Raw genomic sequence first — 13626 nt, forward strand, 5'->3', positions numbered from 1 at the left:
TCCCATAATACACCAAAATAGCTAATTGTGCTCAATAAATGACAGACAGTCTCATCAACAAAAATGTGGGGTCTCGTGACACTGCTTGCATTCCATCCACATCATGTGCCAGCTTTGACCATCACACCTTGTGCTTGGTAAAAGTATTCTCCCTAAAATTAAAATATGCAAAAGGCGATTTACAGCACAGCTTAAGTACTCAAAGATTCACTATTCTTGGTGATGCTTCAAGAGAAAGGTAATATTTAAACCCTTAGTTGAAAGTTTTTACTGTGTTGGTAATGTGGGTCAGTATTAAATACAGTTTGAAATGTAACTAGATTTTTAAAATAGCCCTAGTCCACGTATTGATGCCATTAGATGGATTAGATTCGCAGGAAAATTCAAAGAAAATCCAAAGATATTTTATAAATACATTAAGAGCAAGAGGATAACTAAGAGTAGGGCCTATTAGAGACCAAAAAGGGAAACTATGTGTGGAGGTGGAAGATGTGGATATGGTTCTTAATGAATACTTTGCATCTGTCTTCACAAAATAGAGGGATGATACAGGGATTGGAGTTGAGGAGGAGTGTGAAATATTGGATGGGATAAACAGTGAGAGAGGAAGTATTAAGGGGATTAGCATCTTTGAAAGTGGATAAATCACCAGGGCTGGATGAAATTTATCCCAGGCCGTTAAAAGAAGCCAGGGAGAAAATAGCGGAGGCTTTAACAATCATTTTCCAAACTTCACTGGATACAGATGTAGTGCCGGAGGATTGGAGGACTGCTAACGTTGTACTGTTGTTTAAAAAGGGAGCGAAGGATAGACCGAGTAATTACAGGCCAGTCAGCCTAACCTCGGTGGTGGGCAAATTATTAGAATCAATTCTGAGGGACAGGATAAACTGTCACTCAAAGGCACAGACTAATCAAGGACAGTCAGCACGGATTTGTTAAGGGGAGGTCGTGTCTGACTAACTTGATTGAATTTTTCGAGATGGTGACAAGGAGGATCGATGAGGGTAGCGCAATTGATGTAGTGTACATGGATTTTAGCAAAGCATTTGACAAAGGTCCCACATGGCAGATTGGTCAAAAAAGTAAAGGCCCACAGGATCCAAGGGAATGTGGCAAATTGGATCCAAAATTGGCTCAATGCCAGGAAGCAAAGGGTAATGGTCGACGGGTATTTTTGCGAGTGATTCCAGTGGGGTGCCGCAGGGCTTGGTACTCGGTCCTTTGCTTTTTGTGGTATATGTTAATGATTTGGACTTAAACGTAGGGGGCATGATTAAGAAATTTGCAGATGACACAAAGATAGGCCGTGTGGTTGATAGTGAGGAGGAAAGCTGTAGATTGCAGGAAGATATCAATGGACTGGTCAGATGGGCAGAAAGGTGGCAAATGGAGTTCAATCCGGAGAAGTGTGAGGTAATGCATGACAGTTCTGGTCACCAAAGAAGTCCATGAGCTCCTTAGGAACATAGAAACAGGAGTAGGCCATTCAGCCCCTCATGCCTGCTCCGCCATTTGATAAGATCATGGCTGACCTGTGATCCAACTCCATATTCCTGCCTTTGGCCCATATCCCTTAATACCTTTGGTTGCCAAAAAGCTATCTATCTCACATTTAAATTTAGCAATTGAGCTAATATCAATTGCCGTTTGCGGAAGAGTTCCAAACTTCTACCACCCTTTGTATGTAGAAATGTTTTCTAATCTCGCTCCTGAAAGGTCTGGCTCTAATTTTTAGACTGTGCCCCCTATTCCTAAAATCCCCAACCAGCGGAAATAGTTTCTCTCTATCCACCCTATCCGTTCCCCTTAATATCTTATAAACTTCGATCAGATCACCCCTTAACCTTCGAAACTCGAGAGAATACAACCCCAATTTGTGTAATCTCTCCTCGTAACTTAACCCTTGAAGTCCGGGTATTATTCTAGTAAACCTACACTGCACTCCCTCCAAGGCCAATATGTCCTTCCGAAGGTGCGGTGCCCAGAACTGCTCACAGTACTCCAGGTGTGGTCTAACCAGGGTTTTGTATAGCTGCAGCATAACTTCTGCCCCCTTGTACTCCGGTCCTCTAGATATAAAGGCCAACATTCCATTTGCCTTCTTGATTATTTTCTGCACCTGTTCATGACACTTCAATGATCTATGTACCTGAACCCCTAAGTCCCTTTGGACATCCACTGTTTTTAACTTTTTACCATTTAGAAAGTACACCACATTACAGGAAGGATGTAATTGCACTAGAGAGGGTGCAGAGGAGATTTATGAGGATGTTGCTATGAGAATTTTAGCTATGATGACAGATTGGATAGGCTGGAGTTGTTTTCCTTGGAACAGAGGTGATTTGATTGAGGTGTACAAAATTATGAGGGGCCTAGATAGAGTGGATAGGAAGGACCTGTTTCCCTTAGCGGAGGGATCAATAACCAGGGGGCATAGATTTAAAGTGATTGGTAGAAGGATTAGAGCAGAAATGGGGAAAAATCTTTTCACCCAGAGGGTGGTGGGGGTCTGGAACTCACTGCCTGAGGGTGGTAGAGGCAGAAACCCTCAACTCATTTAAAAAAATATCTAGATGTGCACCTAAAGGGCCGTGATTTGCAGGGCCATGGACCAAATGCGGGAAAGTGGGATTAGGCTGGATGCTCATTTCTCAACCGGCGCAGAGACGATGAGCCAAATGGCCTCCTTCTGTGCCGTAAATTTTCTATGATTCTATGAGATGTCATTAAAAGTATACTTCAATTTTAAATCAAAGTCTGAAAATAATTCGTAGACTACATGGTATTGCATATGCAGTCCACCTTCAGACTTAGACATGCAGTGGCAACCATTTCAGAGTGTTACATCGCAACTGACGTTGGAGCATTTTGGTAGGAAGAGTAAGGAGGTCACAAACTACTTGAATAATAAAAGTTTAAATGGAATAGAGGAGCAAAGGGATTTAGAGGTACAGATACACAAATCACAAAGTAGCGACGCTGGTTAATAAGGCCATAATAAAGGCTAATCAAGCACTAGGGTTCATTTCTAGAGGGATAGAATTAGAAAGCAAAGGCGTTATGATAAGAACATAAGAAATAGGAGCAGAAGTAGCCTGCTCCGCCATTGAATAAGATCATGGGCTGATCATCTACTCAACTTCACATTCCCGCCCCATCCCCTTATCCTTTGATTCCCTTAGTGTCTAAATAGCCATCAATCTCAGTCTTGAATATACTCAACAACTGAGCATCCACAGCCCTCTGGGGTACAGAATTCCAAAGATTCACAACCTTCTGAGTGAAGACATTTTTCCCCATCTCGGTCATAAAAGGCCACCCCTTATCTTGACATTATGACCCCTAGTCCTAGACTCGCCAGCCAGAGGAAAACAGCCTCTCAGCATCTACCCAGTCAAGCCCTCTTAAGAATTTTATATGTTTCAATGAGATCACCTCTCATTCTTCTAAACTCCAGAGAATACAGGCCCAATCTACTCAATCTCTTCTCATATGACAACCCTCTCAACCCAGGAATCAATTTAGTGAACCTTCATTGCACCCCCTCTAAGGTAAGTATATCCTTCCTTAGGTAAGGAGACCAAAACTGTACATAGTACTCCAGGTGTGGTCTCACCAGAGCCCTATATAATTGCAGCAACCCCTTGCAATAAAGGCTAGCATACCATTTGCCTTCCTAATTGTTTGCTGTACCTGCATGTTAACTTCCTGTGATTCGTGTATAAGGACATCCAGCATCCTCTGACTACCAACATTTCTTAGTTGTATAGCACTTTGGTTAGACCACACTTGGAGTATTATGCACAGTTCTGGTCTCCATATTATAGAAAAGATATAGTGGCATTGGAGAGGGTACAAAAAAGATTCAGAAGGATGGTACCTGAACTGAGAGGATATACTTATCAGGAAAGGCTGAACAGGCTGCAACTTTTTTCTCTAGAAAAGAGAAGGCTGAGGGATGACCTGATAGAGGTCTTTAAGATAATGATGTAGGGTTTGATAGGGTAGACGTAGAGAAAATGTTTCCACTTGTGGGGGAGTCCAAAACTAGAGGTCAAAAATATAAAATAGTCACTAATAAATCCTTTTCGGTAAAGAAGTTTCTCCTGAATTCCCTCAGAGTGGTAAGAATGTGGAACGCGCTATCACAAGGAGTAGTTGAGGCGAATAGCATAAACGCATTTAATGGGAAGCTAGATAAGCAAAAGAGGGAGAAAGGAATAGAAGGGTATGCTAATAGGGTTAGATGAAGTAGGGAGGGTGGGGGCTTATGTGCAGCACATACGATGGCATAGGCCAGTTGGGCCAAATGGCCTGTTTCTGTGCTGTAGTTTCAATGTAACTGGGAGTGTGTATGCAATACCTATGTAGTTCGTAATTTTTACTTTCAGACTTGAACCCTTGATTTTGTTTGTGCTCACGTCATTGAGAACTGTGCCCAGAGTCATGCTATCATTTGGCAGAAGTTATGTGTCATGAAAGCAGCAGCATTTTATTACTGTGAAGGCCATTTTATTGCTTATAAATCTGACAAGTTTGCATTCATCAATTCTGTTCTATCAAAAGTCCACGAGGTAACAGTGAGCCTCCTAAAGTGCAACTTTAGGAAAAAAGCAAAACCTCTGGTCATTTCCTTTTAAAAACCCAGAATCCGGTAAATGTAAACGGTGTATCTAGATCTAGCTCACAATTTCTACTGACTACATTACCTTGTGCCACAGTGGGCCCTTCTGTGCTAAACCCCATGATTTGCACAAACTCTCCTATTCACGATGGCCCAAGTTTGGTAGTTCATTTAAAATGATTGTATTGAAGTCACAGCAAAGAATGGAATGAGAATGGGTGCGATTTGAGGAATTGGGTTTGTCCTCTTCAGAATACCATCATGTTTCAGGATGGAGGAAAGCACAATGGTTTCATTTGTATTGATGCTCAGGACAAAAATCTAACATAATTTCTACAACACTGCTTTAACAATGACAACCCCAGTTACACAAACATATTCTACACATCCCAATTAACATTTTGTATCCTCCCAGACGTTATGTTCCTCTCATACGATCTGGAGCACCACGTTCTCCATAGTGACCGTTAAAGCCAATCACTGATAGAAGTGACAGATAAGCCCTGTGCCAGGTCTATTTTACTCCCTGGAATGGAGGGCTCTAAGATCACAAAAAACTCCATCCAGCAGCACTGATGAGAACTGATTACATTCTTTGGGGATGAAAAGTGGTGACACGCGGCAGGGGGGGGAGTGGGGGAGTGAAATTCACCTTGGGCTGGAGTGCATAACAAGCGATAGCAAAATGGCAGCTCGTTTTACAATCCACCCGTTTTTCTTTTCTATTGAAAGTGACAACACCCCACCCCACTCCCCCCGGGATAGGAACTGGTGACATCTCAGCACCCCTCACCCATCCCCAAACAACAGGAAGTACCAGCCCTCACCGGAGGGAATGGGTGACACACCACTCTCCCTCCCTCCCCACCTCAGGGATGGGAACTGGCGATATCCCACTCCTTCTCCACCCAGGGATGGAAAATGGTGACACCTCACTCCCCTGGGATATGAAATGACACCCCACTCCTGCAAGGAGGGGAACTGTGACACTCCCTGGGGAAAATGAAAGCTAGGCTTTTTATATTACAAAAACATTAAACACCAGCACTCTACTTTGAAAGCTACAAACTCCCTTAAATCACACTTTTTGTAACAGTCCCCTTCCCTTGATGGACGAAGTTCAACAGCCTTACAACTTGTATATAACTACCAGCACTCGCACCTTCCATTCAGTTAACTTGGTTCAGTAACCTTGTAAAGGTCTGCAACTAGATGTTGTTTCTACAATGCAACTTGTGCCTATTGATGATCTTGCTTCAAACTACTTTAGGTGAACTTTTGTAGTGATGGTAAAGGATGAATAGAAGCTGGATAAAAATGCCTTAACAATAGATTATTTGGAGTTGGAACTAAAAGATTGGTTATCAGTGCAAAAACTAATATGCAAATGATTTCTATCTTTAATATCTGGACAGTTTCAATACACAACCTCCCTAAGCCAAATAGAGATAGGTTTCCTACAAATTAATTAATTTTAATTAGAAAGGATGTCAGTGCGTTGGAGAGGGTACAGAGGAGATTTACCAGAATGGCACCAGAGATGAGGGAATTCAGTTATATGGAGAGACTAGAGAAACTGAGATTGTTCTCCTTAGAGCAAAGAAGGTTAAGGGGAGATTTAACGGAGGCGTTTAAAATTATGTGGGGTTTTGATGGAGTAGATAGGGAGAAACTATTTCCACTAGCAGGAGGGTCGGTAACCAGAGGATTTAAGATAATTGGTAAAAAAGCCAAAAGGTGTGAGATGAGAATTTTTTTTACACAACTAGTTTTAATGATCTAGAATGCACTGCCTGAATGGGTGGTGGAAGCAGATTCAATAGTAACTTTCAAAAGGGAATTGGATAAATACTTAAAAAGGAAAATTATGCAGAGCTACAGGGGAAGAGCAGGGTAGTGGGACTAATTGGATAGCCCTTTCAAAGAGCCGGCACAGACACGATGAGCCGAATGACCTCCTTCTGTTTTGTATTATATGATTCTATGATAAATAAGCCAGATTTTAGATCTATGCATATGGTCCTTTACTGATTACCTGGTCAATTATATAGGAAACATAGAACAGGAGTAGGCCATTCAGCCCCTCAAGCCTGTTCCACTATTCAATTAGATCATGGCTGTACTTCAACTCCATTCACCCTCCTTTAATCCATATCATCCATTGATACCCTTACCTAACAATATATCGATCTCAGTCTTAAAAATTTCAATTGACCCAGTATCCACAGCCTTTTGGGGAAAGAGAGTTCCAGATTTCCACTATTCTTTGTGAAAGTGCTTCCTGATTTTAGTCATGAATAGCCTAGCCCTAATTTTATTATGCCCCCGGTTCTATATTCCCACACTAGAGGAAATAGTTTCTCTATATCTACCCTATATTCCCTTATCATTTTAAACACCTCAATTAGTTCACCTTCTAAACTCGAGAGAACACAAGCCAAGTTTATTCACATCATTGCTGTTTGTGGGACTTTGTGGTGTAGAAATTGGCTGCTGCCTTACCCTAAATTGTAACAGTAACTACACTTCAAAAGTATTTCATTGGCTGTGGTGTGCTTTTGAACATCCTGAGGACATGAATTGTGCTGTATAAATGCAAGCAATTAGGAAGACAAATGGTACGTTGGCCTTTATTACAAGAGGATTTGAGTACAGGAGTAAAGATTTCTTACTGCAATTATATAGGGCCTTGGTGAGACTGCACCTGGAGTACTGTGTACAATTTTGGTCTCCTTAACTAAGAAAGGATATACTTGCCACAGAAGGAGTGCAACAAAGGTTCACCAGACTGATTCCTGGGATGGCGGGATTGTTTGTATGAGGAGAGATTGAGTGGATTAGGCCTGAATTCTCGAGCGTTTAGAAGAATGAGAGGTGATCTCATTGAAACATACAAAATTCTTACAGGGCTCAATAGGGTAGATGCAGGGAGGATGTTTCCCCTCGCTGGGGAGTCTAGAACTAGGGGACACAGTCTCAGAATAAGGGGTAGGCCATTTAGGACCGAGATGGAGGAGAAATTTCTTCAGAGGGTGGTGAATCTTTGGAATTCTCTACCCAGAGGGCTGTGGAGGCTTAGTCATTGAGTACATTCAAAAGAGAGATCGATAGATTTCTAGATATTAAAGGCATCAAGGGATATGGAGATGGTGCAGGAAAATGGCATTGGGGTAGAAGATCAGCCATGACCTTGTTGAATGGCGGAGCAGGCTCGAGGGCCTACTCCTGCTCCTATTTCTTATGTTCTTATGTAAGTTCTTTTTTCTTTGGGAGTGTGGCCAAATAATTTCTACCTTCAAATAGCCTCAAAAAGAATGTTCCACTCTCACGCTGATAAAACTCTATTCATCCAACCAATCACTAACTTCTAACGAAAAGGCAGCTATTTGTTTTTTATTTCATTTGAACACATTTCCTTAGTTTGTATTTTGAAAAGTCCACAATTGCATCGGTAGCAATTTTCATTCAAAGACCACCTCAACAGACAGCCAAACCCAACAGCATTCTTTAAGTTTCACACACCATACACGGCGTTCTTCGAAGGGGAATAAACATACGCCAACGTATACAGGTAGTAGTTCAACAGGCCATAGAAGGATAAAAATTCAGCTGGTAGCCTTAGTAAAGGAAGAGAATCAAATGCACAGAAATACAGTATTAAAGAAAAACCTTTTTAAAGTATCAAACACTACACTCCCTGACAGTAAGCCATTGGCTCAATGTAAGAAATTTGACACAAGACAATTGTAAGTGCAACAAACTATTCTTGTATACATCAGGAAAGATAACAATGCTGCATTTGCTTGGCCTTTCTCCATCTTCCCCAAATATTGGGAGGTGGTAATTGAGTTTACATACAAATAACCACCTTATCAAATTATTCTTCTGCGAGGGTTTGCTCACTACAGTTTTCTTACTACTAGTTCAGACAAATTATTAATCTATCAGGGTAGCCTCCTGTTTCCCTCCCCCCCCTCCTTAGCTGCGCCCTGTTTCCAGGATCCACTGCAAGTCTGTTCTTTAGTATTTCTTCTCTTTGTCCAATTAGGATCAAATAAATATATCTATATCCCTATCCCATTCCACTAACTCGCTCTACATGGGACTCCTCATAAATTACATACTAAACCTGTACAGGCTTGGCATCTTTATTCAGCCTGCAGTAACCAGCATTACATTACGATCTGGATTTTTCTTAAATGCATTCTAAACATTAGTCACCATTAGAGATCAAGTTGAAGCACAGTAAAGGATATAATTCTGATAATGAGTCGAAAGTTCAGCTACAAAGTTATCTTGCAGGACCTTTGCTCCGAACCTCAGGTATAATATTACAATGCTGAAAAAAATACAAAATTAAGCAAAGATTAAGTTTTTTTGTTATACAAGACAAAAATAATAAGTAAGGGAAGAAAGAGAAAATGTTACAATTACATTTTTTAAAGTTACTGAGAAAAGGAGGTATTGCTGCAAAAATTTCTCACTGGTCTGGTTAATGGCAATGATAGGAAATACATATTGAAATATATTTTTAAATATGCTTTAGTTAGGATTTCAAGAGGAAAAATATTCAACGTACAGTAGCATAGTGGTTATGTTACTGGACTAGTAATCCAGAGGCCTGGACTAATAATCCGGAGTCATGAGTTCAAATTCTGCCACGGCATCTGGGGAATTTAAATTCAATTAAATAAATCTGGAATTAAAATACTAGTATCAGTAATGGTGGCCATGAAACTACTGGATTGTCGTAAAAACCCATCTGGTTCACTAATGTCCTTTAGGGAAGGAAACCTGCCGTCCTTACCCGGTCTGGCCTATATGTGGTTGATTCTTAATTGCCCGAGCAAGCCACTCAGTTGTACAATCTTGCTAAAAAAAGTCATAAGAATAAAATCGGACGGACACGACAAAGGCAAACCAAGCCCAGTCGACCCTGCAAAATCCTCCTCACTAACATCTGGTGACTTGTGCCAAAATTGGGAGAGCTGTCCCACAGACTAGTCAAGCAACAGCCTGACATAATCATATCTTTCAGCCAACATCCCAGACTCTTCCATCACCATCCCTGGGTATGTCCTGTCCCACCAGCAGGACAGACCCACCAGAGGATGCAGTACAGTGATATACAGTCAGGAGGGAGTGGCCCTGGGAGTTCTCAACATTGACACTGGACCCGATGAAATCGCATGGCATCAGGTCAAACATGGGCAAGGAAACCTCCTGCTGATTACCACGTACCACCCTCCCTCAGCTGATGAATCAGTCCTCCTCCACGTTGAACACCGCTTGGAGGAAGCACTGAGGGTAGCAAGGGCACAGAACGGACTCTGGGTGGGGGACTTCAATGTCCATCACCAAGAGTGGCTTGGTAGCACCATTATTGACCAAGCTGGCCGAGTCCTGAAGGACATTGCTGCCAGACTGGGCCTGCAGCAGGTGGTGAGCGAACCAACACGAGGTGGGGGGGGGAAAAAAAAAAAAAAAAAAAACTTACTTGACCTCGTCCTCACCAATCTACCTGTCGCAGATGCATCTGCCCATGACAGTATTGGTAGAAGTGACCACTGCACAGTCCTCGTGAAGACGAAGTCCCATCTTCACACTGAGGACACCGCCGTGCAAAATGGGATAGATTCAGAACAGATCTAGCAGCTCAAAACTGGGCATCCGTAAGGCGCTGTGGGCCATCAGCAGCCACAGAATTGTATTCCAGCACAATCTGTAATCTGTAACGGCCCGGCATTTTTCTCACTCTACCATTACCAACAAGCCAGGGGATCAAACCTGGTTCAACGAGGAGTGTAGAAGAGCATGCCAGGAGCAGCACCAGGCATACCTAAAAATGAGGTGCCAACCTGGTGAAGCTACAACTCAGGACTACGTGCATGCTAAACAGCGGAAGCAACATGCTACAGACAGAGCTAAGCGATTCCACAACCAACGGATCAGATCAAAGCTCTGCAGTCCTGCCACATCCAGTCATGAATGGTGGTGGACAATTAAACAACTAACAGGAGGAGGAGGCTCTGCAAACATCCCCATCCTCAATGATGGCAGAGTCCAGCACGTGAGTGCAAAAGACAAGGCTGAAGCATTTGCAACCATCTTCAGCCAGAAGTGCCGTGTGGATGATCCATCTCGGCCTCCTCCCGATATCCCCACCATCACAGAAGCCAGTCTTCAGCCAATTCGATTCACTCCACATGATATCAAGAAATGGCTGAGTGCACTGGATACAGCAAAGGCTATGGGCCCCAACAACATCCCAGCTGTAGTGCTGAAGACTTGTGCTCCAGAACTAGCTGTGCCTCTAGCCAAGCTGTTCCAGTACAGCTACAACACTGGCATCTACCCGACAACTGGGAAAATTGCCCTGGTATGTCCTGTCCACAAAAAGCAGGACAAATCCAATCCGGCCAATTACCGCCCCATCAGTCTACTCTCAATCATCAGCAAAGTGATGGAAGGTGTCGTCGACAGTGCTATCAAGTGGCACTTACTCACCAATAACCTGCTCACCGATGCTCAGTTTGGGTTGGGCCAGGACCACTCGGCTCCAGACCTCATTACAGCCTTGGTCCAAACATGGACAAAAGAGCTGAATTCCAGAGGTGAGGTGAGACTGACTGCCCTTGACATCAAGGCAGCATTTGACAGAGTGTGGCACCAAGGAGCCCGAGTAAAATTGAAGTCAATGGGAATCAGGGGGAAAACTCTCCAGTGGCTGGAGTCATACCTAGCACAAAGGAAGATGGTAGTGGTTGTTGGAGGCCAACCATCTCAGCCCCAGGGCATTGCTGCAGAAGTTCCTCAGGGCAGTGTCCTAGGCCCAACCATCTTCAGCTGCTTCATCAATGACCTTCCCTCCATCATATGGTCAGAAATGGGGATGTTCGTTGATGATTGCAGTGTTCAGCTCCATTCGCAACTCCTCAAATAGTGCAGTCTGAGCCCACATGCAGCAAGACCCGGACAACATGCAGACTTGGGCTGATAAGTGGCTAGTAACATTCGCGCCAGACAAGTGCCAGGCAATGACCATCTCCAACAAGAGAGTCAACCACCTCCCGTTGACATTCAATGGCATTACCATCGCCGAATCCCCCACCATCAACATCCTGGGGGTCACCATTGACCAGAAACTTAACTGGACCAGCCATATAAATACTGTGGCTACAAGAGCAGGTCAGAGGCTGGGTATTCTACAGCGAGTGACTCACCTCCTGACTCCCCAAAGCCTTTCCACCATCTACAAGGCACAAGTCAGGAGTGTGATGGAATACTCTCCACTTGCCTGGATGAGTGCAGCTCCAACAACATTCAAGAAGCTCGATACCATCCAGGACAAAGCAGCCTGCTTGTTTGGCACCCCATCCACCACCCTAAACATTCACTCCCTTCACCACCGGCGCACAGTGGCTGCAGTGTGTACCATCCACAGGATGCACTGCAGCAGCGCGCCAAGGCTTCTTCGACAGCATCTCCCAAACCCGCGACCTCTACCACCTAGAAGGACAAGAGCAGCAGGTACATGGGAACACCACCACCTGCACGTTCCCCTCCAAGTCACACACCATCCCGACTTGGAAATATATCGCCGTTCCTTCATTGTTGCTGGGTCAAAATCCTGGAACTCCCTTCCTAACAGCACCGAGGGAGAACCTTCACCACACGGACTGCAGCGGTTCAAGGCGGCGGCTCACCACCACCTTCTCAAGGGCAATTAGGGATGGGCAATAAATGCTGGCCTCGCCAGCGACGCCCACGTCCCATGAACGAATATAAAAAAAGTGGTCAGATGTATTCTAATATTTAATGTTTCATTACATTCAGAATTGGGCACTACACTTATAATTTCTTTATCACTTAATACAGATAGTGGCTAACCTCAGTCATCATCACAGGTGCCTCTTACCTTATTACCAACACAACAAATGTTAGCCCAGTCAAAAACTTCAGTCGGAGATCTGAAACAAAAAACGCACACAAAGACAGATGGAGGTCACTTATCTAAAACATACAAGAACAGGATTCTTACTTTACTAAAATGGAGAAAGTGAAACTGAGAAATGTAATTTAATAACGCAAGACTCAATAACTCAAGTGCAGCAAGCAACAAACTTTCACACAAGTATTATGTTTGCTTGATTAAAGTGGAATTAAAGTATCCTGAAGCCACTTTTAAAATTATTATTTACATGCCTATCCTGCATCAGTGAGACATCATCTTAAGTGCTAGTCCAGGGATGCCAACCAAATGACCCGTAGAACAGTTCCATCCAGCCCATGGTATACCGTGCCAAGAGTCCCGGGCACTGCTTCTTACAGACCTGCGCCATTAAATTTTGCGCCACAGTGGTGCTCCTCCTTTGGTCAGTCACGTCAGCGCCCCCTCCCGCCAGCAGAGAGATTGAGGCAACCCCATCCGCTGGCACCCCCCCACCCCCGCCCTCCGCCCCACCACAGGAGTGACTGAAAATGGGAGCAGCTTGTGTAGAAGGGAGTTGGTGGGGGGGGGGGGAAGTCAGGAGATTGGGACTCGGGGTGGCGAGAAGAGGACTGGGGAATGTAGTGGGGTTGTGTGCACATGATGTCCAGCATTTCCTGCAGAACTGGGAGCAGCATCACCAGCAACATGGTGAATGGGAGTGGCACCAAGAGAGGAGCAGGCAATAATAGGGTGAGTGAAACATGGGGTAAGTAATGAAAAATTGTTTCCATTAATGAGAACAAGGGGATGTCCAAAAAACAGACGGAACGCATAATTTCTACCCCAGTGTGTCCAAATAACTTCATAGAAATCATAGAAAGGTTACAGTACAGAAGGAGGCCATTCGGCCCGTCAAATCCACGCCGGCTCTATGCAAGAGCAATCCAGCTAGTCCTACTCCCCCAGCCTATCCCCGTAGCCCTGCAAATTTTTTACTTTCTAGTACTTATCCAGTTCCCTTTTGAAACTTTTGCTGAATCTGGCCCATGTCAAGTGCCAAGATATT

At 43.7% G+C, this 13626-nt stretch overlaps 1 protein-coding gene across 1 annotated transcript in view; it reads right to left on the minus strand.

The window, feature by feature from the left end:
• tmem181 (transmembrane protein 181) overlaps nucleotides 1-13626 on the minus strand; it is a 97785-nt gene that overhangs the window by 4133 nt on the left and 80026 nt on the right. Inside the window, exons 13-15 of the mRNA XM_067989151.1 lie at nucleotides 12546-12597; nucleotides 8884-8966; nucleotides 8150-8239 (exon numbers count right to left, since the gene is read on the minus strand). Coding sequence (XP_067845252.1) covers nucleotides 8150-8239; nucleotides 8884-8966; nucleotides 12546-12597 — 225 coding nt within the window. The remainder of the gene's footprint in view (nucleotides 1-8149; nucleotides 8240-8883; nucleotides 8967-12545; nucleotides 12598-13626) is intronic.

The sequence above is a fragment of the Heptranchias perlo genome, chromosome 8 (genome assembly GCF_035084215.1).
Source record: "Heptranchias perlo isolate sHepPer1 chromosome 8, sHepPer1.hap1, whole genome shotgun sequence".
Taxonomy (NCBI): domain Eukaryota; kingdom Metazoa; phylum Chordata; class Chondrichthyes; order Hexanchiformes; family Hexanchidae; genus Heptranchias; species Heptranchias perlo.